Source organism: Physella acuta, unplaced genomic scaffold (genome assembly GCF_028476545.2).
Source record: "Physella acuta isolate Inbredline_101_S28 unplaced genomic scaffold, ASM2847654v3 ptg002188l, whole genome shotgun sequence".
Classification (NCBI taxonomy): domain Eukaryota; kingdom Metazoa; phylum Mollusca; class Gastropoda; family Physidae; genus Physella; species Physella acuta.
In genome coordinates, this window is record NW_026733689.1 from 230261 (window position 1) to 253629 (window position 23369).

General features: G+C 41.1%; 1 protein-coding gene across 1 annotated transcript; it reads left to right on the forward strand.

Annotated features, from left to right (window-relative positions):
- Window positions 1-2869: 2869 nt before the first annotated feature.
- On the forward strand, window positions 2870-23078 carry LOC131932494 (segmentation protein even-skipped). Its single transcript, XM_059289409.1, has 3 exons — window positions 2870-3386; window positions 21918-22078; window positions 22398-23078. Exons 1-3 carry the CDS (start codon window positions 2870-2872, stop codon window positions 23076-23078), a joined length of 1359 nt encoding a protein of 452 aa, XP_059145392.1.
- Window positions 23079-23369: the final 291 nt, after the last annotated feature.

Sequence of the window (23369 nt, forward strand, 5' to 3'; positions counted from 1 at the left end):
CACCACATGGTCACCACCACACGGTCACCACCACCACACGGTCACCACCACACGGTCACCACCACACGGTCACCACCACACGGTCACCACCACCACGTGGTCACCACCACACGGTCACCACCACCACATGGTCACCACCACACGGTTACCACCACCACATGGTCACCACCACACGGTCACCACCACACGGTCACCACCACACGGTCACCACCACCACATGGTCACCACCACACGGTCACCACCACCACACGGTCACCACCACACGGTCACCACCACACGGTCACCACCACCACATGGTCACCACCACATGGTCACCACTACACGGTCACCACCACCACACGGTCACCACCACCACATGGTCACCCCCACACGGTCACCACCACCACACGGTCACCACCACACGGTCACAACCACCACACGGTCACCACCACACGGTCACCACCACACGGTCACCACCACACGGTCACCACCACACGGTCACCACCACCACATGGTCACCACCACACGGTCACCACCACCACATGGTCACCACCACATGGTCACCACCACCACATGGTCACCACCACCACATGGTCACCACCACCACCACATGGTCACCACCACCACATGGTCACCACCACCACATGGTCACCACCACATGGTCACCACCACATGGTCACCACCACATGGTCACCACCACCACCACATGGTCACCACCACACGGTCACCACCACCACATGGTCACCACCACCACATGGTCACCACCACCACCACATGGTCACCACCACCACCACATGGTCACCACCACCACCACATGGTCACCACCACACGGTCACCACCACCACATGGTCACCACCACCACATGGTCACCACCACCACCACATGGTCACCACCACCACCACATGGTCACCATCACATGACAAACGCTTTGATGTGTCTACTAGATGAAAGTAAACTAAGAAGTAGGGGAGGGGGGGCTTTACCTTAAAACACCTTTTTCTAAATCTAAATTGGCGTTACACATTTTTCCCCACTGTATTTGTAAACGCTTATCTTCGTAACACATTTCAAATTCAAATAATTTGAAATTCATGTATTTTAAAAATGTTTTTCGTGATGACGAACATGAATGTTTTTAAAATGTTTTGTCCTTCCCCCCCCCCCCCCTTAACAACAGCATCAGTTCTTGATTGTAGTGTTGGAATACATTACGCGTTAACCTGTTGTGCGCCATACATGTCTGTGTCTCCAATTTCATACCACTTTTCTGGATACGCTTCTACATCATCCATAGCCTTTATCTTAGAAAGAACAAACGACAAGGTAGCAGTCAGTTGTTTCCTCTCGTAGACGGATTGCTGTCCCCAGCTATTGAGCCTTAATGACCGGGGGATTCAAACGCAGGACCTTTCGGTTTAACAACCATGAGCTTTACCGACTCGAACACGCCGACCCATCAGGCAGCTCTAACCACTAAGATTGTGTGTGTGTGTGTGTGTGTGCATGTGTGTATTTGTGTATGTATGTGGTGGTTAGACATCTATGCATATGGGCCTATATATTATGGCGTATATCTTCACACAGAAAGCCAAAGCAAAAGATACAGTTTTAGAACTACGAACTTATGAATATATTTTGTCTCTAGGTGTGATGTCCGCAACACGCCATGATCTAGAGATGATGTACAAGAGTTGAGTTGGTCTAAGGAGAACTTATCCCAAAATGTCCCCCCTTTTTTCTGTCCCAGGTGTCTCGCCGGGAAATGTTTTACAGACCGTCAGCCTCAGCCACCTCGTCCCTCGCGAGATCAAGCGCGGTGTTTGAACCTGAGACTGGGCCATTAATTAATTGCCCCCCGCCCCATGACTTAATTCTATGTTAATTAACCTCTCATAAATCATAATTGTTTCCCAACCCCGGCTTCAAACCGACTTCCGCCTTGAACGACCAGAAAATAGCCATCATTCCGACCGCATTTGGGCTCTTCTAAGGCCGAGAGGGGCCCCTGGGGAGCAATAACCCCCAACTGCCAGATAACCGACGCTCCTGACAATTTCATCCCGCCGGAGTAAACGGTTTTCCTCTGTTAGCCAGCCATCAACTCGCCCCTCACACTGACCGGAACTTGGCTGCAGAACTCGCCCCGTTTCTGATTAGCAGACGTCAATTTCCCCTCCCCGATTTCCTGATACAATAAACAAAGGGAAACAACAACATTAAGAAAAGTTATGGAACGTTTCAGCCGCGTCTCGCCTACAACAACACTGGCGCTGTTTTCCTCCAATCAACGACCGCGTCTCAAATCGACGCGTTCAGCCACGCCTTATGACGTAGTTAACCCCGCCTTTTAATCACAGGCGCGAGACTGAGCGAGTGTTGTGACTGCGAGGCCGCGGCTGATTTTTCCCCGATTGATCAGCGCTGGGCCAGCTCTTGTAAGCTGTTAGCTCCGACTTGCGGCTGCCATCTCTCCCTGTTCGCCTCACGGAGCCCACTCAAAGGCCATCCTGTGTGGCCCTGGCCCCATCACCACACCGTGTCATTGAATCAAGAGCTTCAGACAGCCAGCTCAATAGCCTGTGTTCTCTAGATCGAGATACTAGATCTCTAGTGACGATAGTATTGGATTCTTCTTTACTTACCTAGAAAAAAAATCTACTTGCAGACGTCAAGTCGACAATTTAGGCTGATGCATGTTGTTTGGATAAATAGCCCGATTAGAGGTATTTAAAAAAAAAAGATTAATCATTTAACTATTTAAACTGTCAGTATTACACAGCTTGAGTTTCTAAAGTAATTTTTGTATCGACTGCTGATATCAATCACTGAGTAATAACTCGCACATTATGCCATAAGTGGTCGACTCTGGGTAGTCGTGACGTCATCGTGAATGCGTGATCACGTGCTTTCACAGACCAGAACGCCCGAGCGCCCCTTCCATTTGATATTTGGTGGCGCCCCATCCTCCCCACCCATGGACGTTGACGCCAGCCTCCGCCAGCACTACCAACACCGCTCCCCCCTCCAGCGCGTGGAGCCGTCCGGCCAGCAGGAGAGGGATGCCAGAAGCTTCCTCATGATGCCACCCCCACAGAACCGTCTGGCCTGCAACCCCGGGCTCAACCACAGGAACCCCCCGAACCCCAGCATGAGAACCCCTGAGAAACAGGGTTCGGACCCCAACCACAGTGCCGACAGCGGCCTCAACGACAGCGCCAACAGCTTGGATACGTCAGAGGGCGCCGCAACGACGTCAGACGATGACGTCACGAAACATTACGATGACGACGACATACGGATCTCGTCAAACGACGATGACGACGGCCTGAAACACTATGACGTCAGTGACAGCGAGGATTCGGGGAGGAAATCCCACCCAGCACACCATGGGGGCGGGGACTGTCGAGGTGAGTTCTAGTTTTATACAGGAAATGCTTGTTTGCTTGTCATCAACTCACATCCTGTCTGTTAGGTTTTTTTTTTGCTTATGAGAACAAAAAATCAATTTACCCCACCCCCTCCAAAAATCCATTTTATCCCTTCCCCCCCTGCCCCCACTCCCCTAGACCTGATGCAATGTTAAAGCCATCCCAGCTTGCTAGCACCTAAAGTTCATGCTTTAGTTTCCATAACTCAACCAATAATATCATAAAACGTTCACATACTTGTCTAGCAAGGCCTACATTATCCATCCTTGGTAAAAACGGGGACATCAACTTGTAAAAATACAAACATCAACTTGTTAAAATTCGGACATTAGATTGTTCTAAATGCTAATGTGCTAGTGTGAATAAATTATGCACATCAAAGCAGGTTGTTTTTAAAACACCTACTTCACCTAAACAAAAACTAAACATGTAAGTCAGTACAAACATTCAACGTGTTAGAAGTAAAAAAACTAATGATATCAACAGGGTGCAAGGGGCGGTAGAATATGAAGTTGACAAACGTCGCTTACTTCTGATTAATAATACAAATATAACCACCAAGTTACAAAATCTAGACACCACATTGTTAAAAAATCTAAACACCATCTAGTTTAAAATCTAGAACAACCTATTTAAAAAAAAATCTAGAAACCACATTGTTAAAAAAAATAGACACAATTTAGTTTAAAATCTACACACCACCTACTTTTAAAAATCTAGACACCATCTAGTTTAAAATCAAGACATCACATATTTTAAAAATATCTAGACATACATATGTTTATAAATCTAGACACCATCTATTTATAAAAATCTACACACCCCTAATTATAAAAATCTAAACACCAACTAAAAATCTAGACATCACCTAGTTATAAAAATTTAGACACCACCTATTTATAAAAATCTAGACACCACCTAAAAATCTAGACTCCACCTAAAAATCTAGACACCACCTAAAAATCTAGACACCACCTAAAAATCTAGACACCACCTAAAATCTAGACACTACCTAATTATAAATCTTAGACACCACTAATTATAAATCTAGACACCACCTAATTATAAATCTAGACACTACCTAATTATAAATCTAGACACCACCTAATTATAAATCTAGACACCACCTAATTATAAATCTAGACACTACCTAGTTATAAATCTTAGACACCACTAATTATAAATCTAGACACCACTAGTTATAAATCTAGACACTACCTAGTTATAAATCTAGACACCACCTAATTATAAATCTAGACACCACCTACTTATAAATCTAGACACCACCTAATTATAAATCTAGACACCACCTAATTATAAATCTAGACACCACCTAGATCTAGACACCACTAGTTGAAAAACGTGCACTGCCACCAAACACCAGTTAATTCCACAGACACCAAACACCAGTTAATTCAACAGACACCAAACACCAGTTAATTCAACAGACACCAAACACCAGTAACTGTGATGTTCTAGGGCTAGAAGACACTTTTTAAAAAATGTGAATAATTATAATACATTAAAATATTAAATTATATAACATCCACCTGCATGCTAATGAGACTTAGCCCCCCTCCCCCCCCCCCCCTTCCCGACTTGCACTGACCGGATTAACAATTAATTAAGTCTCGTGCTAATTTAACATGGCCATCTTAAAACCCATTTCGTTCTGGTATATCAACAAAACCTGATGTTTGATGGTATTTTAACAAAACCTGATGTTTGATGGTATTTTAACAAAACCTGATGTTTGATGGTATTTCAACAAAACCTGATGTTTGATGGTATTTCAACAAAATCTAATGTTTGATGGTATTTCAACAACATCTGATGTTTGATGCGTTAACACATACATAAAGTAGTTTGTTACCATGACTACCTTCATCAAATCCCCCACCCCCAACCCCCACCCTCACACAAGTTGGATAGTCTGATTATAATTGTGTGAAACTGTCACTTGAATCACGGTTGCTGGGGATTATCACGTGACACCAAATCAGTTCGAGACATGGAAATATCTTTGTCACGAGCAGAATTAAAATAATCTTTACAACGTTTTTATTAGCTACAGATTGTCACATTCTTTTTAGGGAAATTTCTTCGAAAATAACCGTAATCAATAAATTTTAAAGGATTGAAGATCTTAATTAATTAATTGTTTATTAATTTTCTAATTTACTCCTTAACACCATTCAACAAGTCTTTCTCTACTTTATATATATATATATATATATATATATATATATATATATATATATATATATATATATATATATAAAATGTGTGTCTATGTATATATAAGTATATTCTGAGAGGTGTGCGGGTAGGGTTTGAATGATTTGTTTCTCACAAATGCTCTAACACCTGTCTCGTATCATGATGATATTTGATCATTAAAAATTATGTACCAAATTTAATTGAGCGAATAATGACGGTATTATATATAACCATTGGGCCAGTTCATGTGGTGGAGGGTTAATGTCATCCATACACCAGTACATTAAGGGTTAACATAAGGCAGTGACTATAGTGTTTGAATCATCATTGTACACCAAACTTGAACTTTTAGCAAATGTGTGACTTAAGCAGGCAGAATTAATTAAGTCTCACGGTACAAACTAATCCTGGATATTTTTCTGATGTCGCTCGTGTTCCCACCCACATTCTACCCCCCCCCCCCCCCACCCACCCCAAATTCACCATTACCCAACTGACATCCATATAAATGAGTTGGAAAGGAGGATGTTATAGGTTGTTATTGGACGTGTGGTTGTTAGACGTGTGGTTGTTAGACGTGTGGTTGTTAGACGTGTGGTTGTTAGACGTGTGGTTGTTAGACGTGTGGTTGTTAGACGTGTGGTTGTTAGACGTGTGGTTGTTGGACGTGTGGTTGTTAGACGTGTGGTTGTTAGACGTGTGGTTGTTAGACGTGTGGTTGTTAGACGTGTGGTTGTTAGACGTGTGGTTGTTAGACGTGTGGTTGTTAGACGTGTGGTTGTTAGACGTGTGGTTGTTAGACGTGTGGTTGTTAGACGTGTGGTTGTTAGACGTGTGGTTGTTGGACGTGTGGTTGTTAGACGTGTGGTTGTTGGACGTGTGGTTGTTAGACGTGTGGTTGTTGGACGTGTGGTAGTTAGACGTGTGGTTGTTGGACGTGTGGTAGTTAGACGTGTGGTTGTTAGACGTGTTATTGTTAGACGTGTGGTTGTTAGACGTGTGGTTGTTAGACGTGTGGTGGTTAGACGTGTGGTTGTTAACTTGGAATATAGACATGATTTTTAATTACTTAAACTTTTAAAAATACGGTCAACGGAAATTACTCAGAATTTGACAGAAGGGAGAGAATTAGATATTTTACTTACATGTGAAATTTCATTTATCTATCTGAAATAGTACTCAAGTTATAGGCTTTTGAAAAATTCAAAGTAGAAAAAGTACCACTTCCGGTTATCGGAAATCGCTCAAAAGTTGATCAGGATCTACGATTTTGATAAAATACTTATAAATGAAATTTGATCAACCTAGCTGTAACGGTACTCAAGTTATCGTGTTTACACACAGACAGACAGACATACGGACAAGATTGCAAAATTATGTTTTCCCGTATCAGTGAGGTATAAAACGTCGAGATTTGTAAAAATCTCGATTTTTTTTTTTTTGCATGATTACAAGACTTTCTCTATACTTCGTATATACGAGAAAGTAAAAATGTGTTGCTGGTGGCTGGGGAATTGGGTTGATGCTGGAGATGTTATTTAAGGTTGCTGGTGTGTGAGAATGGTATACAATATATAGTGCAGGATCTACAAGCTGGGGGGGGGGAGGAGGTGTGGAGGGTGGGGCTGAACTACTTACTGGTGTATGTGATAGACAGATAGGTTGTTCTATGTCAATAAAACTGGAGTAATCTCCCCTAAACGTTCTCGAATATTCTTATATAACACTACGAGGGATGGCAACTCGGGATAGAGACATGATTTTTAATCAGTTTTTACATACTTAAACTTTTCAAAATAGAATAAAATCTCGTAGAAAAAAAGAATTGCGCATCAAGTGAATGACAAACAATCTGTGTATAATAGTGCGGAATACTAGTATGTTATAAATTCATATGCGTTTTTTGAGAAATCGGAAATATATAACTTATATTGGAAATTTCGTGTATCTCTGTGAAACTACTCAAGTTTTAGGATTTTGGAAAACCTTATATATGAAATTTCATCAACCTAGCTTTATCTGTACTCAAGTTATCGTGTTCACAGACATACACACAACACACACAGACATACCGACAAAAATGCAAAACTATGTTTTTTTCCGACTCAGGGAGGTGTGAAACGTCGAGATTTGTGAATAACTTGATTTCAATTGTTTGCACGATTAGAATACTTCCTCTATACTTCGTATACGAGAAAGTAAAAAAAGACGTCAAAAAAAATGACATCACAAAAGCTGACGTCACATAACTGACATCACTAAATATGACATTACAAAAACAGACACAAGAAGCTGACACTTTCAGTTTATGACATTTCAAATCTTTTAGTTCAATGGGCTATCACTGCCCCCCCCCCCCCCAATGGGCTATCCCTGACCAATACCACCCCCACCCCCACTTTAATGCTACTCATCTGTTGGAGCCACCCATACCCTGTCACGTGACGTGTGTCGTCTCACAAACCGGCTGATCATATCACGTGATCTGGTCTAGTTAAAACATGACGAGTACCAAATGGAGCAGCCAATTCAAACAATCAGCCCCGACAGCATCTATCTGTGGGTGGGGACAGTCACGTCACCCCCGCTCGTCAGGGGAGTCAGGCCCCGGGACATCAAAGGACGAGCCTTGACAGCGTCACTGACATGTATGACATGGGTGACATCATGACATCACTCACGTCCAGACCTGCCGGGGGTGCCACGCCCACCTGGTCACGTGTTCCCGTGTGATTAACCGCTCTGATTGTCTTTGACGACCAGGTCAAAATATAATCCCACATACCGCCCCCTCCCCACACCACCTACCGCCCCCTCCCCACACCCCACCTACCCTCCCCCTCCCCACACCACCTACCACCTCCTCCCCACACCCCACCTACCGCCCCCTCCCCACACCACCTACCACCCCCTCCCCACACCCCACCTACCTCCCCCTCCCCACACCGCCTTCCGCCCCCTCCCTACACCACCTACCGCCCCCTCCCCCCACCACCTACCACGCCCCTCCCCACACCATATATCGCGCTCCCTCCCCCAACCCCATCCTCCACTCCCACAGCCCACCTACCGCGCCGTTCGGTCACCCCCTTCCCCTTCCCCACCCCCTCAACTCCTCCCCCACCCCACCTTCCGTGCCCCCACAAAACAAACTTGTCAGTCAGTCACGGGATTCGAACCAGACCTTCTCATGTCCTCAACTAACTACATGGTTAAACCCGACCTGAGCAGATAGACAACCACGATACAGAACAAATATGGCGGAGATTTAGACCAGTGGGGTTATGTGACCCCTAGAGGGTCAATTACAATAAAAAAGTCAAAGGTCAAATTCCATGTTCCATCGATGACTATTCGCCTGCCAATTTTTTTTACATGGCAATTTTTACCTGAAAAAAATTGCTTGAAATTTATTACTTGACAGGTTTTACATGACTTTTTTTTGCCCTTTTGTGTATAACACAATAAATTCAAGCAGGTATTTGGAATGGACGTTTGATTTGATCGTTGGATATTGCAATCTAGTGACAAAGATCTTTTATTTTATGGGAAGTAAAATTATCACTTTCACTTGATTTTAATTTTTTGTTACTGTTCTTATAACACTTCTTCCAGTATAAATTACTTACAAACACACGGATATAATGTGTATACAATGTGTATACATACACGAGACTTTTTAAAAAGTGTTTTTAAGTTTCCCACAGAAGGTTTTTGAATATGTATACAGCGTGTATACCACAGTATATAACATGTATACATCATGTATATATAATGTATTATATAGGTCAGTGTGTTCAAGTTCAGTGTCGTATACATTTGTACCGTTTGTCTAGCTTTAAGGGTTCAAGGTCATGACCTCTCTGTACTTCTCTTTAGTACCTGCATACATCTGCCTGTTACATTAGTATCACACACACACACATAAATATCACACATACACACACCTTTCTGCCTGAGGGAAAATTGAAAACGTCGAAATTGAAAGAAAAAAAAGACAATATTAATTAAGTAAAGAATTCAATCAATAAAGTAATCCCACTTTATCGGAAGTTTATCTTTTCATCGATTACATGAGCGAATACCCCCCGGTCACGGCTCAATGGATGGATCAATTACCGCAGGTTTATGGGCTACATGTGTGTTTACACGCCTCATAAAACCGGAAGTGATTTGTACCCGACCACACGGAGCGGTGCAATTTTTTAAATCAATTTTTTTTCTGTCGATTGTTCTGATGAACGTGGGGGAGGGGGGGGGGGGGGGGAAGGGGGGTCAGGTTTTTTCTTGGTCAATTTATTCAAGTCTTGGCTGTAATACACACATAGACACACACATACAGACACATACATACGGTAGTAAAGACAAGGTACACATACACATACCCATGCTAGGTAACATACAAAACACACGCTAATACTTTTCTGACAAACATGGATAAAGTTACATCAACAGTTCTATACCCATATCGCACAGCCGGTGTAAAGACACATAGAAACACGTAGGCCTATACTTTATACTTCATCATCAGCATCATCTTTTCCTTTTTTGTGGTCCAAGACACATGGGGGCCGCTACTGGATACCTGGGACCTACACATACATACAAACACATACTAGCTGACCTACACATACATACAACCACATACTAGCTGACATACACACACATACAACCACACACTAGCTGACTAAATGCTGGGCTGACCACAGTGGTGTAGCGATGGTGTGTGTTGTCTGGTGCAGATTTGAGCCATTGGTCTCCCCAACATTGCTGACTGGTGCTGACAGCAACTACTGCTCTACCTCGTACTACTGACCAGGACCCAAAACCCAGGACCAAAAGATGGACCAACAGGACCAAAAGGTTGACTAACAGGACCAAAAGGTTGACCAACAGACCAAAAGGTTGACCAACAGGACCAAAAGGTTGACTAACAGGACCAAAAGGTTGACCAACAGGACCAAAAGGTTGACCAACAGATGGACCAACAGGACCTACAAGACCAACAGGACCAAACCCTGTACAGATCCCGTTGACCTGTCCCCCGGGAAAGGCTCCAGTGATCTAACCCATGTCCACTGTAAGAACCCCTCACCCCGTTCAGCCGGACGTGCTATCACATTGACCATTACACAGGGGGGGGGAGGCGCCGTGTGTGGGGGATGTGAAGTGTGTGTGGTGGGGGGGGGGAGGGACAGATTGTATCAGGTCTGATCTCTGGTCCTACGAGACGTGCTTACCCCGGGTAGGTGTGAAGGTTGACCGGTCGTGGTCACTCAGATTGTCCTGACACTGGCCAGTCGTGGGTCACTCAGATTGTCCTGACAGCTTGACCCGCCTGTTTGACACAATGACGAGTCTGACCAGTGTTGCGGACAAAGGTCCTCCGTCAGCAGGTATTCCACCGCTCACAGCCGCCAGGATAAAGGGACGATTTGTGAGGGGTGGGGTGAGGTGGGGGGTTCATGTTATGACAAGCCAGTTGAATGGTTTTTGACCATTATGACGTCACGTGGGATTTTTACGAGGAGATAATTTCATCAATAGGAGCTGGATCTTCTTTTGTGGTTGTGAAATCAACCCTTGAGTGTTTGTGTGTTGGGGGGGGGGGGTCCTGCTTGTATGTATGTGAGTGACGCAGTGTGTAGGTATGGGACAGAATGTATGTGTGTGTGTTACCGTGTAACTTGACGACTGTGACCTAAACAACGAAGTAGACCATTGTAGTGAGACAAGGGTAGATAACTTTCTAAGAAAACAATAATTTGCACATTAGCACATTGATTATCTCTTCTAGAATTTGAAAGTTCGTACATAGATTAGCTCTCCTAGAATTTACACATTAGTACGTTTTCAGTGGCGTCACTAGGTCGGGTGTCGCCCGGTGCGGCACCTTATTATGTCTGCCCCCCCCCCCCCCCAAAGGAAAAAAGTGTAGATATATCTTAGGGAGCTGGATATTTCGGAAACATTTCGTGCTCATTTAAAACTGAATTTTAAAAAATCAACGGTAGATCTGCTTTGGGGGAGTTGGATATATCAAAAAAATATTTTTTTCAGCGCTATTAAACTATATTTGATTACAGAAGCTCAATTGTAAGTGTAAGTATCAAACACGTTCACTTGATTTGGTGTTGGAAGTTACCTAAGTCATTTTTGTAGGAGAAAAATAAATAAATTGATGGGAATTACCGATTACACTCACCATATTGATTTTTAAATGCATTTTTACAAGCTTTAATTTAACTCACTCCCTCTGCCGTCAGTCGTCAATCTGTCATCAGTCGTCAGTCTGTCTAGATCGAAACGCCCGAGCGAAATTGCAGGCACTTCTAACTGACAGATACGGTTCGTAGTTGGTACGTGGGTCAAGACATGAAGACAATGCAACATGACATTAAATTGACTTAATTGGTTGTCTAATTAATTTTTTATGAATTATTTAATTTTTGTCCAAATTAGTAGGCTGTCTCATCAAACTATTCCGCACTATTAGACGGCGTCATTACGTTCATTAGGTGCTCAATGTTTTTTAGTCATGCAACTCTATTGCATTAACAAATTTAAAGTACGGAAATTTTTTTCATAAAAAACGTTTTAATAACAAGCTTTTATGTACTAATGCATTAAAAAGTAGAAAATAAATGAATTTCTTTGAATAGGCCCATATAGTAATATAATACTCTACTATTTATACAACTATAAAGAAAAGCGTGGGTCACTATATTATCTATTGGATACTTATACTAATATTTAGGAAGCGACTCACGCTTTTCTTTATAGTTATATAAATAGTAGTGTATTATATTACTATATATTTAAAGAAACTTATTTATTTTCTACTTTTTAGTGCATTAATACATAAAAGCTTGTTATTAAAAGTTTTTTTTTTTATGAATTTTTAATTACTCTTCATAATCGCATACGTTTTAAAACAAACACTTTCAAATGCCACGAATCAAAACATTTTCAGGCTGAGTTTAGCACAAAAATAATGAAGGGGCTGTTTAAAAAGCCGGTCGAAGTTTTTTATCTGACAAATTTGATTTGGATATGAACGACGAGGTAACTTGTCGGATGTGTACATGTACCAATAGCTGAAGAACAAACAAACAATTCTTCTCACGATCAATGCATGTGTACATTTGATTAGTCCACTACACATTTTCTGCTTAAATAAATTTTGTAAGGATTAGCTGTAAGATTCAGCAGAAAGAGATATTGACAAAAAAAAATGCGTTTTTTTATACGTCATCAATAATGATCTTTACCCCCCCCCCCCCCCCCACACACACACAGATGCCATTCTGTAACAAACTTGATGTGAGGGTCCGTGAGGGGGGAGGGAACTAACTTATCAAATTACAGGAACCAAGTGGCACAACTTGAATATGTGTATGTGTGTATGTGTCATGAAAAATACATTTGACGTTTAAAGACGGAAGTCGTATTAGTAAGCAAAAACCGTTATTTAGACATTTAATTTGAACGGTTGCTTTTATAAAACCACAAATATAAGCAGATTATAACAAATAAAAAAAACACATTAAAAACATATTGGTCAACATAATGTTTCTTGTGACTTTGTCTGCGAGTCTCCTAGTTTCTGGTATTTAGTCGGCACGGTTCACAATGAGAATAGTGGTAGGGGGTGGGGGTGGGGGTGAGAAAGAGATGGGGTTTGGGTTGTTACAAAATTTGTTACAAAAGTTGCAGAAAAAATACATTAATAAAAATCAAATAATCAATTAGACTGATAAACGAACTGACTGATATATATATATATATATATATATATATATATATATATATATATATATATATATATATATATATATATATATATATATATATATATATATATATATATATATGCCCTATATAATTCACATCTTTTGAACCAGACTTTTTTTAACTCCGTGTTTTTAAGTTTCCCAAACGAAGGTTTTTGCTGTTTCGCGGTCTTGAAAATTTTTTACTGTCAGCGATAGATAGACCAAACTTATTGCATGGTAACTAAGTTACATGTTCGTTGATGGAATGTATTCTGTCTCTTACATTGTGATTCATAACAAAAATACTGGAATGTATTCTGTCTCTTACATTATGATTCATAACAAAAATACTGGAATGTATTCTGTCTCTTACATTGTGATTCATAACAAACATACTGGAATGTATTCTGTCTCTTACATTATGATTCATAACAAAAATACTGGAATGTATTCTGTCTCTTACATTGTGATTCATAACAAACATACTGGAATGTATTCTGTCTCTTACATTGTGATTCATAACAAACATACTGGAATGTATTCTGTCTCTTACATTGTGATTCATAACAAACATACTGGAATGTATTCTGTCTCTTACATTGTGATTCATAACAAAAATACTGGAATGTATTCTGTCTCTTACATTGTGATTTATAACAAAAATACTGGAATGTATTCTGTCTCTTACATTGTGATTTATAACAAAAATACTGGAATGTATTCTGTCTCTTACATTGTGATTCATAACAAAGGTACTGGAATGCAAACATTATAAAATGCCTATTTGTATTAAAATTCCTAATGTGTGAACATTAATATTATAAGTCTGGTTTGAATTGGACACACACATTATATAAAAACAGCACTATTGGAATTATTGGATTTCGCCCAATCACGCGTCTGTCAAATGGGACATTAGCAATAGCGGAACATACTGAGATACCAACAGATGTGAAAGTTTTCACAAATAAAATGTTGGCACGGCTCTTGACATTGAAAAAAATCTACATCAAGTTCTGCGATTTGTCTCCAACTTCCTAAAGTGTGCAGATTTTAAAGACGACGACTTTAAATAAAACAGCCTGCTACAATCATGTTTAGTTAAAGTTAAATCACAAGTTGGGGTGAAAAAATTCCTCTGTGACCTTTGGATTGAAAATGTCCCAACTCTGACTGTATGCATGTATCAACGTCTGACATGCAGCTGTACCGTGGTTCGTGAAATCTTTGCTCTATTTGACAAACACGGCCCTGTCCTGTCAAAAACTAAGTACAGCAGAGGACATCGTTGTATTCTTTCATGAATCTGACCGCATGAATCTGACGATAAAATAATGCTGTTTATAACTGTTTTAGTTGGAAAAAAATGACGTGCCAATCTCTGACTAAACCACCCCATTGAGCCGAATAAAACAAAATATTTTTAGCGCTATCAGAGACAATTTATTAACTGCACGTTTACATTTGTAGTTGAAAACAGATATGTTAGCTCGTGAGCAATTTAAAATCTTGACCGTCGCTTATGAGCAATTTAAAATCTTGACCGTAGCTTATGAGCAATTTAAAATCTTGACCATCCCATGTGAGCAATTTAAAATCTTGACCGTCGCTTATGAGCTATTTAAAATCTTAACCATCGCCAACTTTCTTGCTGTCTCCTGCCGTGCATATTTTTTTTTATTTCACTCTGTGCCTTGTGTGAGTTGCAGCCCTTTGTCTTCCGTCTGCCCATAGTTATCTGCCTTATGTATATCTGCACAGATGTTATCTGCCTTAAGCATATCTGCCCATAGTTATCTGCTGTATGTATATCTGCCCATAGTTATCTGCTGTATGTATATCTGCACAGATGTTATCTGCTGTATGTAAATCTGCACAGATGTTATCTGCTGTATGTATATCTGCACAGATGTTATCTGCTGTATGTATATCTGCACAGATGTTATCTGCTGTATGTAAATCTGCACAGATGTTATCTGCTGTATATATATATCTGCACAGGTGCACAAACGCCGATTTTAAATTTTGTAGTAACTAACTCTGCGTGCTGCTCTTTATTTCTCTAGAACAATTCCTTCCTCAAGGTTTTATTTGTGTACAACCCGAACACAACAGAAGTTGTGTCAACTAAGACACGTCATCATCTTTCACATACTGTTCACATGTAAACAAATCAGTTGCCATATTGCACGCGATCTAATGACGCTTTATAATTGTTTATGTATTTTTTGGACTAAAAACAGTGGCTTGACATTATTGTATAATGTGTAAAAATGTCCACAATTTATTTTAACTTGTTACTTGGGTGTATTAGGAACACATGGTGAAAATAATTAGAAATATACGGGGATTAATGAGTAATTATTTGTGTGGATTAATGAGTAATTACTGTATGGATTAATGAGTAATTACTGTGTGGAGTAATGAGAAATTATTGCGTGGACTAATGAGTAATTTCTGTAAGGATTAATGAGTAATTATTGTTTGTAGTAATGAGAATAGTAAATGGGTAAAGTAGACGATTAAAAAATGACAAAGAAAATTCTACAATTATTTGAAAAAGCAGAAATGTTTAGTTTATTTTCCTGCGACTTATACTTGTGATCATGTTAGCGAATGTCTAAATCTGACCGACAAATCACTAGCAGGCACCAAACTATTTTCTTCCAGCAAAACATAAAGTAATTTAATTACACAGCTGCTTAATACTGCCATAACTGTCGTTTAACTATAACAATTAGGCTAAGTTTATATGCGCACAGTTTTAGCCACATGCACTATACCAACAACTTCCGTCAAAATAAACACATATATATTGTGTACACACACTAGAGGATATAACATAAACACAGTGGAACTTATACATTGAACACACCTATAAATAGATGTAGCCCAACACACCAGCGGACGTCTATAAATAGCTCCATCAAACCCGGGTCACTTTGATCTCGCCGCCCCCTTTGATCCCCCACTTTATACAACCTTACCGTCCCGACCCTAAGCCATAAACCCCTCGGTGGGCTGATCCAGGGGCGTAGTGCGGCGGGGCCGACCAGGGGCGTACAACACCTTTCAGCGTTCACACGTCTCGCCCTGCTCTAATGGGGAGCCGACAAACTTTATTGGTGGGGTCGGGGAACATCTGCAATTACTGAAATAACTTAATGGGTGTGGAGTTATCTTCCCGGTAACACGGTAATCTACCGTCATTACGTGACGTCATCAACAGACAAATAAGTTATCTCGAGTTATCTGCCCGCTCCGCCTTTGTACCTGCCATAGTGGCTTCCCTCTAATCGTTTTGTGTTGTTATGAGTCAATTCTTTTACCAAGCTTTGAAAATTACCCGGCAACATTTCCGTGCTAAACGGTATATTCTCTAATTCTACCTGGATGGGTTTATTTATTAACATTTCGTTAGGTATTGTCATCTAAAACTATTTTACGTTTTGTATTCAAGTTTAATTAACCAGCTCTAATTATTAGTCTAATTAATCAAGTCCAATTATTTATGAAACCGCCGCCGACAGTTCAAGTGTTTGTTACGAAAATGTTTCACCCTCAAATTACCTCATCCTCCACCTCCCCCCCCCCCTTCTTCACATACCACACACTATTCAAAACTGACCAACCCGCCAATTCTCGGCTCATTAACCTATGCCGGTAATTAAGGCCGGTAATTAGCGACCAAACCGAGGGTTTTATCGCTATCTTAAAGGGCCACTGATGTGATCACCCAATTCACATCTTAATTGGTCATCACGTGACCAATATCAACCCTCACCCCCCCTTCCCCAGATGACCTTCAAAGATGAGCATCAGTGCTGCTTGTCAGAAGCCGAGGGGAGGGGCGGGGTGGTTGGTCCTTTTTGTAGTTATGTTCGTATGTGGGGGGGGGGGGGAGTGTGTGTAGGGATGGAGATGGAGTTTTAAAAAAAAGTCTTTAATGTTAAAAAAAACAAAACAAGCACACATACAGAGTTCCACGTTAGTTACTACAGCTCAATACAAAATATTCGCTTGTCATTGCCGAGGTTTCAGATAGGAGGGAGCATAGTCACATGATTTCTAAAATTAGAATAGGTCTACAATTATTATTTAACACTCAGTTTAACGAAAAGTATTTTTACCTTAATTTACAAGCCACTTACAATCGCCATACTGTTTATTGTGCCCCCGCCCCCCCCCCCCTTCCCCACCCCACCCAAAGGACCACTGGAGGCATACATGACAAGGTCACGTGTTCCTGGCTAACCCCGGCCCCAGCGGCGCGTGATGGCCACTTGAAAGGCCACTCGTCCCCCGGCCCACGGACCTCCGCTGACCACTGGTCATCCTCCACGCGCTCATTGCTCAATTAGCGGCCATGCGAGATGGGCCACTCAGCGGGCCATCAAGTGGCCAGCGATTAGCCCACAAGGGGAGTTAAGCGCTGTAAGATAAGACAAGCAGACGACATCCACAGATGGATGCGGGCAGGGGAGGGGGGGTGGAGGGGAGCTGCTATTATAAAGAGATATTTATGATTGTTTTATATCCGAATCATCAGGGGCGCAGTAAAGGAAGTTTGGAGGTCGTGGGGTGGGTGGGAGGTGGTAGAGAGAGGGTGGGAGTGTAGGGATAAAGGCAGTGGTGGATTAAGGGGGGGGGGGGGGGGGAGCTGAGAAGGCTGCAGCCAGGGCCCCCGATTTTTAGGGGCCCCCAATATTCCTTTTCCAACCATAGTAAATTTTCTTTTAAAGCGAAATTGTTGGGGTCTTTTTTTTTTTACTATAAAAACCAATGTTTTACTACTTGAATCACAAGCTTATTTCAACTTGTGTTCAAAATATCCAACGCGAGCACACACTTTAGCATAACTACCAGTTGTCATCGCCATACATTGTTTACATAAAGCCGACCTCGCTAAAATAAATAGCACGTACAGCGTTCGCTTATGACGATAAAATGGGTTGATTGATAGTCTTAAAAACACAAATAGCGGTCTATGATTGACGCCTTTTGAAAAATACTCAGCAGTTGAAAGTTATTTAGTCAGACAGCGTCAGACAAATCGTGTAGCGAGGTGGTAACCAAAATAAAAATAATACAAGTATTAGGCCGAGGGTCTACATTCTGCATTAGTTCTCACTCGCAAGCATCCAGACAAGCAACATTATTGACCAGCCTTAGCATTAAAACTGCCTGACTGTCTTTGCTTACCCGCTGCACCACTAAGAAAGTTATGAAAATGTTTCACATTTTTGTTATTAGAAGTGAGGCTTCGAATATTCATTTAGATATAGATCTAGTTACTTTTTATTTTAGGCATATGATTTCTAGATCTATTTATTTGGATTAAATTTCCCTAGATTAATTTCTTAGTTGCTCATTTGGTCATTAATTGAGCATAAAGAATATTAGATATAGTTCACATATTTAGTTGTTATTTTGAGCCTGTGATCAGAGCTCAGGACTTTTGGGTCAGCAGTCGTGCGTTCTACCATCTATTGTAAAGTCGAATTAATTAGCTTGTAATTTCTTTGGCGACTAAGTTATATTCATCTTAAGAATATAAGAAATCATCAACTTATGGAACTAAAAATTTAGACAATTGTGGATACGTGCGGACGGTGTATGGGTGGAGGCGGGGAGGTGGGGAGGTGGGGAGGGTCTCTGTAGACATCACAATCAAAGAATAATAGGCTGCTCTATATTGTTTATAAGAAAAACAAAGCTGCATAAACAATGTAGGCCTAAAAGCAAATACGGCAGTGTCCATGTTATTTTAACCCAAATCAATGGGCAATTATGTCGCGGCAGAACTATTTAGGCCCTGTAAAATAAACCGAAATTTAGGCCTAAATTAGGCCTAGAGAGAAATATATGAAATGAATCTGGTGTGGACACTCTATGATTTGAAACTAAACACTAAGAGCAGGGAGGTGTGTTTACTGTTTTTAGTTAGGCCTAATTTAACCTCTGTATGTTATTAATAATTTCCTACATAGAGTGGTTTGATATTCTATTTTTTTTTCTATTTGCGTCTGGAATCAAACAAGTGCCAACTGTCTTTATCGTCTGCTTTATAACGACATTATAACATTCTCATGGATATTTATGTCTGTTAATTGTTAGTCTGCATTTCCTGCTTTCACACGCCCAATATAAATACTTGAATGACCGTCGAATAACTAGCCTATATGTTATGATTTAGATGTCGGAAACTGCTACAGACCTAAAAGTTTCAGCCCGGGGCCCCGCCCAAGCTTAATCCGCCCCTGGATGAGGATAGCTGAGTGTAGGGACGAGGTGTATGGGGAGAAAGGTGAACCTACCGATGGGGACTATGTGAACTTCGGATAATTGATATGTGTATGTTGATCTCGTAGACAGAGCCCATTAGATCACATACTGGTACCAGAATAATATTTCGTTTGTCTACTCTAATGTATGTTAGCAATGTCCTTGTGGTTGCGTGGATGTGTGGTACCGCCAACCCCTGATGCCAACCCCAGACGACCTTGACCTGACGTCTGCTGGTACTTGACCTTCACGATTTTATTCTGGTCACGTGGCCATACGTGAGTGACGTCACACGAATCTGTCTTAATTAAGACAGCCAATCAACGCAAGCGGCTTCTAAAAGTTGAAGAGGGGGGGGGGTAAGGGTTGTCTGATCAGTGCCAGGATAGGGGCTGGCATCAAGTGGACGCCGTGACGTCACACATGCTGATGCGTCTGATGGCACTCTTTAAATTGACATTCTAAATTTAGAGGTCATGATGACGCTCTTTGAATGACCTTGACTAGCTGTTGCTCACTCACACATCACGTGTTAGCTGCACGTGTAAAAAGACGCGCGTGCTGGCATCTAAAGGTGACCTGTCTAAAGGTGACCTGTCTAAAGGTGACCTGTCTAAAGGTGACCTGTCTAAAGGTGACCTGTCTAAAGGTGACCTGTCTAAAGGTGACCTGTCTAAAGGTGACCTGTCTAAAGGTGACCTGTCTAAAGGTGACCTGTCTAAAGGTGACCTGTCTAAAGGTGACCTGTCATTCATTACAATATCGCGTGCCGAATTTTTAAATCAGATGGGATTTAAAATGTGTGGCTTTTGTTGGACTTGTCTGCTTCATGTTTTTTTTTATTTCCTCGTTGAAAATGTAAACAAACACGGCAGACTAGGTCATGTGCTGTTCAAAAAGTTTATTTAAAATATTTAACCGGAAAGGTTTTTAGGACAAAGTGGGATTTACAGAAATATGATCGGGATGTTTTTATACAACTAATCACAAGTTTGTTTGTAGGTTAAAATGTCGGGTATTTGTTACAAAAAAAGAGATCTAAACGTAGTCTTAAACGCAAAACAAATTTTTCAAATTATTTACATTTGTAGCTACTATAAGATTAATTCTTAAAATATTATATTTCGATTTTTTTCAGCTTTAAGTTTTTTTTTCATGTTACGGCCAGTACAAAGACGAAAATTGACAGACCTTTTTTTAAAAAAAAATGTAGGTCAACAATAATGTTAGGGGCCTTTCATTAGACTCAGCGGTGCCAATCAATTTATGACAGAAAAAAAAATAAAAAAAATCTAGGAATTTACCCCCCCCCCCTTCCCCCTCCGCTGTTTGACACACCGCTTGTCTTGTCAAACTAAAAGACAGCAGCCATTTCTTCATCTTGCAAGGCGAAAATTATGCATTTAAAAATCGTGTATTTTAAAGTATAAAACAGCAATTAGACGCGTTAATTAATGCTGTTAAAATTTGTCTTTCTTTGGTGTAAATTGTTGAACTTCTTTATTGAATTTTGGAAATACTTTAATTTTTAAAAATTTAAATTGTTACTTCTTTAGTGTAATTGGAAACACGACAATTTTACGCCATGGGCTCGTATAAATTTTCCGTTTTTAATACTGTTTTTTTGATAATCAAAGAAAAGAACAGGGGAAGTGACAATGGAATTACTATAGCAATTGAACATTGTTCATTGTGTTGTGTTGGTTACCGAAGAGAAACGGCCTTAAAATTTTTTTATTTAATTCACCGTCACATGATATCTAATTGTCAGTAGAAGGAAAACAGCCATTTTATTTATTCCATAGGTAATTTATTCTATTGTTTGTCCTCTTCTGTACCTTATTTGGTCAAAATTTAAAATATATTTATTACTTTTAGTTTTTTTCATTGTTACGTTTGTTTAAATTGATAGTTAAAGGGAAACAACCGTTAAATTCATTTATTAAATTCGTTATTTAATGTCACCTCCCTTGGTTCTGGGGGCTTCAATTTACGGTCAAAGGGAAACAACAACTAAATTAAATTATCACTATAGTTTAGTTTTTGTAACCTCCCCTTTTATCGGCTTGCAATTGACGGTCAAAGGGAAACAACCGTTAAAAATACATATTGCTTCAGTATTTCCATTGTCACCTCCCCTGTTCTTTACTTTAAACCGTTGATCAAAGGGAAATAACCGTAAAAAATACATTTTAAAAATAAGTATATCATTGTTATATCCCTTTCACAGATTCATTACTAGACGACAGTCAAGTTAGGCGGTACAGGACAGCTTTCACGCGAGAGCAGATAGGTCGTCTGGAGAAAGAATTCTTAAAAGAGAATTACGTGTCCAGGCCTAAACGGTGCGAACTGGCAGCCTCCTTAAATTTACCTGAAGCAACTATAAAGGTAAATAATTTGATAAAACAACATTGATTCAATACATTGTCTACTTCTAACAATTTTATTTTATGATCAAAATTTTCGTTTTTTTTACGCCAAGGTGGTTATAGATGAAAGCAGACAAACCCGGCTCTTGTATCAGTTGTTATCTGCTATTATCTGCTATTATTATCTGACCAAATTATCTGTCATTAAAATATATTGAATATACTGATATTGATATGAACAATAGACTTACATTGATATGAACTAATGACTGACGTTGATGTGAACAATAGACTGACGTTGATATGAACAATATATTGACACATATTTCTCTCGGCAGGTCTGGTTCCAGAACAGACGCATGAAAGACAAACGTCAGCGGATGGCGTTGGCCTGGCCCTATGGGATAGCCGACCCCCACCTCTACGCCTACCTCGCTGCCGCCGCCGCCTCCTACCCCTACGGGATGCCTCCTGCTCACCCGGCTCTCGGCTGCTACTCTCCGGCTGCCGTGCCTCTCGCCAGATCGCCCTCCGGCTTCCAGTCACCGCCCCACCTCCAGATGTCCCCGGGGGTCAGGCCGGCATCCATGACGTCATCAGACTTCCTGGGAAACTTCACGAGCAGCTATCTCAGACAGACCGGCGGGCACCCCGGGGGTCAGCCCGTGCCCGGGACACACCCATCGTTCCCTTCCGGTCCGCTCCTTGACCCCACGGCCATGTCACTTCTGACGTCATCGCCTCACCATCTGACGTCATCGCATTTCATGACGTCACTGGACTCTGCCCGACTAGCGGCGGCCGTGTCTGCAGCATCGAACCCAACCCTCGCATTCTCCCACACTAGTACAGTGGCGCCCTCACACCAGCCCCTCACGCCCCCACACCAGCCCCCACACCAGACGCCCCACACCACTCACCCAGTGCTGGCACCAATAGCCAAAAAGGCGGGAACATCGTCATCGTCTGCCATAACAAAAGGACTGTTCCGGCCCTTCCAGACAGACGACAGAAGTTGATGATAGGTCATCACATACGCCTACTCATACGTCACCAACTTACGTCATTAACATAGGTCACCAACATACGTCATCGATATAAGTCACCAACATACGTCATCGACATAGGTCACCAACATAGGTCACCGACATAGTTCATCGACCTTCATCGATATAGGTCGCCAACATACGTCATCGATAAATGTAAACAACATACGTCTCTAACATACGTCATAAACAAAACCTACGTGATCATATGTCACGCCTTCCGGGTCATAAACATATTATTGATCAAAATATGATTTTTTAAAA